The sequence below is a fragment of the Tachysurus fulvidraco genome, chromosome 19, assembly GCF_022655615.1.
Source record: "Tachysurus fulvidraco isolate hzauxx_2018 chromosome 19, HZAU_PFXX_2.0, whole genome shotgun sequence".
Classification (NCBI taxonomy): Eukaryota; Metazoa; Chordata; class Actinopteri; order Siluriformes; family Bagridae; genus Tachysurus; species Tachysurus fulvidraco.
Genome location: NC_062536.1, coordinates 18,600,095 through 18,605,158, shown reverse-complemented (window position 1 = coordinate 18,605,158; position 5,064 = coordinate 18,600,095). Strand labels below are relative to the sequence as shown.

General features: G+C 40.8%; 1 protein-coding gene across 7 annotated transcripts in view; it reads right to left on the bottom strand.

Moving 5' to 3' along the window:
- Window positions 1-3,670: 3,670 nt before the first annotated feature.
- The window catches only part of sox5 (SRY-box transcription factor 5), a 226,343-nt gene continuing 224,949 nt past the window's right edge, over window positions 3,671-5,064 (bottom strand). For all 7 annotated transcript variants that reach the window (XM_047803785.1, XM_047803786.1, XM_047803784.1 and 4 more), the window contains one exon: window positions 3,671-4,487. In XM_047803785.1, coding sequence (XP_047659741.1) covers window positions 4,190-4,487 — 298 coding nt within the window. In that variant the 3' untranslated portion in view covers window positions 3,671-4,189. The remainder of the gene's footprint in view (window positions 4,488-5,064) is intronic.

Sequence of the window (5,064 nt, the reverse complement as noted above, 5' to 3'; positions counted from 1 at the left end):
ATAGGCTTTTCTTGTACTCTACATGTTTCTATTGGCTTCTACAGGATTCTATGGACTTCTTTGGATGTCTTCAGGCTTCATCGATCTTCTAAATGCTCCTATGGTCATCTATAGGATTCAACAGGCTTCTATAGGATCGTCTTGTCTTCTATCATCTCCCAGCTTTCTCTGGCCAGCTCATACGGCCCTCCGTAGGCTCCCCTAGCATTCCCTAGACTTTTAAAGGCTTCTCTGAGCTTCTTTGGCAGATTACTAAAATACACTGTGGATTTTGCTTCCAGAAAACCGTCTGTTTATTATACAGTGCACTTTTTTGCTTTATCGAGACGGAGATCTCTCAGAGGTGCAGAGCCTCGTAACCAGCTGCCGATCACCGAGCCAGACATCTCAAACATCACCATACGAGCTCTCTCAGACCTTCAGACCGCTCCGGACTCGATCCAGAAGATTTGTTTTTTATTTGCTTGTTATTGGTGAATATTAAAGATCCAGAGTTCTGCTGTAACACACACTGTGTTCTCTGTAACACGAAAACCGTCACGTTTCCATCACTTTATTAACCACCAGCCGCCGCGTTGCAGACGACTTTTCGGATGTCGTTGGGAGTTTAACTCGAGGATATTGTCAGGAAGAAAGCAGACGCAGTACAGAACACATTGCTGTCTTTATTAGAGCCTAAACCGGCAATAATACTGAAAAACGTCAACTCGGAACAGATGGTGGCAACCCACAGCTTTTTTTTTTTTTTTTTTTTGTATTTTTAAATTAAATTTTTTTTTTTTTTTTTTTTTTTTTTTTTTTAAATGTGGCATGAATAACATCAATAAAAGGGGAAAAAAGAAATATACAACTTATATTACACTGTGTTATGAACAAAATATAAATCTATACCTCTATGTTATATTTACATAATTATCTTTTAGCGATTTTTTTCAAGTTGAGATGGTAGGATTTCTGTCTTTAAAGAATGAGTGTGTGTGTGTGTGTGTGTGTGTGTGTGTGTGGTTTTAGTTTTTACTTTTAATTCTCACTTTTGTTTTCAGCTCCACCCATGACTTTGATTGTCTTAACTATTATTACTCGTAGCATAAACGTCATGCTTTCTATATCATAAATGATTGACAGCTCGAGACCCTGTCCTTCGTTATAGGTGTGATTGTAAAGGTCCTGACTGTGATTGAACAAATAATAAAAAAAAAAATTAAACAGGATGGAAACATTAATGTTCGTGATTTAAAAAGGTTGGAACATGACATGGAGCTAAAACAAATCCATCACGGCGTATCCGAGACCAGACGCTCGCCGGAGCGTCGCATGTCCTTCTTGGAATTATTTATATAATTTTTTTTAAAAAAAAAAATCTTGTTAGAATTATTTTTAATGCCTCCAAACCAGAGGAGTACAAATATATCTGGACAGGACCACAAATCCCAGTAAACATCCCGAACGGAACCGAGCGACGTCTTCGCTCGGATATCGAGGTGGAATAAAGAGGACGATAAAACAAAGAGGAATAAAAGAGATCAAAAAATTTCACATTGTACATAAAAGCGTCGGAAATAATATTAATAATAATAATAATTAGAATTATTTAAAAAAAAAAAAAAACATCATTTACTCTGAATGTCCAGAGTCCTAGTGCTTTCAGAAACGGTTCAGAAGTTATGAATGACGAGAGAAAAAAAAATAATAAAATAAAATAATAAAAGTCCTTCAGTTATCACGTTCACCAATATTTCCGAGAGCAGAAACAGGATTAATAAAGTAAAAAAAAAATGAAATCAAATAAAACCCCAAAAGTAAAGCACAGAGTAATTAGATCTACATTTCTACCAGCTAAATATAATAGCGCTTTATAAAGCAGTTTCTTTTTATCGTGTAAATTATAATAATTAAAAAAACCAAAAACATCAACAAAGATAAAGTGAAAAATAAATTATACTGTACATAACTTACTAAACGTAGGGAAAAAAACAACAACAACAAGCTGAACATCTTTATCATTATTGTTAATATTATTATTATTATTATTATTATTATTATTATTATTATTATTATTATTATTATTTTTACACTAGAGGCAGTTGGAATAAAAAAAAAAAAAGAAAATACAGTATTCAAATAGAAAGTAAAAGGATTTGACATGCAGAGGGTAAAAACTCAGAGCTCCTCCTTCAAACAGCCGAGAGTCGGACAGCAGTGTGACGGGAAATAAACCAGCAGAGAAAGCGAGAGAAATAAAAACACATGCAGAACACGACACACGAGCTGAAACATCACTGCGTTAGTACTTCGTTTAAAAAAAAACAACAAAAAAACAAAAACACATCCAAGAAAAGAAAGAAAAGGGGGCGGGGCCAGGCCTGGAAAGGTGAGATCGGTTCTGGTCCGATGAGAACGGGCTGAGACGGAGAGAGAGGAAACGACCACGAGAAAGATGACGGGACGACGAGACGGCGCCCGAGCGGACAAGTGTATGTGTGTATGGTGGCTGTCAATCAATGGGTTTCCGTGGCAACACGGTCCCTCTATAAGGAGCGACGGGAAGTAAAGTGATGAGAGTGATACTGTGGGAAAGTGTGGAGCGAGAGAGGGGTCATTAAAGAAGGGATATTTGATGAAACACACACACACACACACACACACACACACACACACACACACACACACAGAGTTCCTCGGTGCTCTGGAGGTTTCTTTGCTTAAGCATGTGTAGGAGTCTATAAAAACCTCTCTCTCTCTCTCACACACTCTCTCTCTTTCTCTCACTCTCTTACACTCTCACATACACACACACACTCTCTCACATACACACACACTCTCTCTCTCTCTTTCTCTCTCTCTCTCACACACACACACACACACACACACACACACTCTCTCTCTCTCTCTCTCTGTCTCTCTCACACACACTCTCTCCCCCTTTACTCTCTCTCTCTCACACACACACACACACACACACACACACACACACACTCTCTCTCTCTCTCTCTGTCTCTCTCACACACACTCTCTCCCCCTTTACTCTCTCCCTCGTGCGTGCCAAACTCTAGTCTATGGAGATTTTTCCTCTCACATGTTCTCCATCTCTGTTTCTCTTGGAACCGTGCGGCTCTGCGTTCTCCATGATGGTGAAAACAGTCTGTTTAGCTACAGAACCGAGGGAGCGAGACGGAGCAGGATCTCAATTCTGCAGTTTCTGCATTCTCACAGGAACACGTTGCTTTTATTTCCATCCTGCTGCCTCTCGTTAGGCCTATATGTGTGTGTGTGTGTGTGTGTGTGTGTGTGTGTGTGTGTGTGTGTGTGTCGGGGTCAGGGTAATAAAAGAAAAACTGATCCAAACAATATATACGGGTCACAGGATTTTGTAAGTGCTGGGAAAAAAGTGTACAGGAGCGAAACACACCTCCATGCGGTCTGTCGCTCACGTAAAGAGCATGAGTGTGTATTACAAAATGTGTGTGTGTGTGTGTGTGTGTGTGTGTGTGTGTGTGGTAGAGGATTCAGTGAAGGGGTTTAACACCGAACACAAGCTGTAAATTCTTAAAAAACCCAAAATAAACCAAAAAAAGAACAAAAATGGAAGGTAAAGTGTTATTCCTGTTTGGTGCTTGTTTTTTTTTTTTTAAAAACATCAAAAGCAGGAAAATAAAAGTGTTTTTTTTTCTTTTAGCTCTATTAAAACCGTAAGCACAAAAACAACAAATCACATTCACAAGCCACTTGTTGGCACCGTGTACCTGAGTGAGAAGATTATAGAACCGAGAAAAAAACGTCTCTTTATAGACAAGCAGGTCCACCGTTTTAAAGTGACAGGCTGCCCGACAGGTCCTGTGATTTTTTTTTACTTTATTATTATATAATAATAAAGTTTTTGTGTGTGTGTGTGAAAGTTTCCTCATCGTATCGTATCGTATCGTATCGTACTTCCTGTAGCTTACTCGAGATGCGACCGCACGTGACTGTCACGTGGCGTCCGACGTCCTCCTGTAGTGTAACAGTTCCTCGGACACGTCCTGTGCTTTGCTGCTGCTGGTATCAGGGCGGGTGGGAGAGGTGCGAAGGTCGTCGTGGGAGTGCGGCTCGTTTTCCGAGTCCTGATTGGACGGGATCGAGGGAGACCGGGACAAGAAAGGAGGAATCGGCTCCAAAAAAAAAAAAAAAGGGTTTATGTTTTTTCTGTCATTTACTGTACGACGTGGTTTTCGCTGTCGCTGCCGAAGTCTCCGTCGTCGTCCTCGTAGTCGAAGTCGTCGTAGGCGTCGCCGTTGCTCTCGTCCATCCGCAGAACTTCCTCCTTGATACGAGGTTCGTCTCCTTTGCTGATGCTGAGGTATGAGGCCGGGTTGGTGGGCGGAGCCGGCTCAGGGCTGCTGGACATGCTCGAGTGCTCGGACGGCATCTGAGGGGACGGCATTCCTGCCATGGAGAGAGCGCCGGGGTAGACCACGCCCCCTGAGGAGAGTGGCAACTGGGCCTGCTGCCTGTCTCACACACACACACACACACACACACACACACACACACACACACACACACACACACACACATTATTATTATTATTATTATTATTATATGGTTACAAATAAAAAAAAAAAAAAACATTCAGATTTTTGTCTTTTTTTATTACTTATTTTTCACTTGCATTTGAAGCTCATGAGCCGTACAAGTAAAAACAACCTGATAATAAGTGTTTGAATTTTTCCTGACAGCCGAAGCACCGGCTCTGAACCAGGAAAAGTGGTTCTTAAGTAGCACCAAAACGTTGCTGGTCTAGACTTAAGAACCACTTGTGTCAGGAGCTGTGGGCGGGGCTGTGGGCGGGGCTGGAGGCGGGGCTACTGTTAGCGCATTTGATAATGTACCTTAAGTATACTAATGTTTAATACACTTTTACTTTACCGCGATATGATCAGTTATCAGCACACATGATAGTAGGTAGCTACATGCTAAGGCTAACTTTTTCTGTGTTACTGATAAAATAATAATAATACAGATTTATACAGATTACACGGAGCCGCACGTACACGTTGGACTCGCCGCGTTTGGGTGTTAATGTAG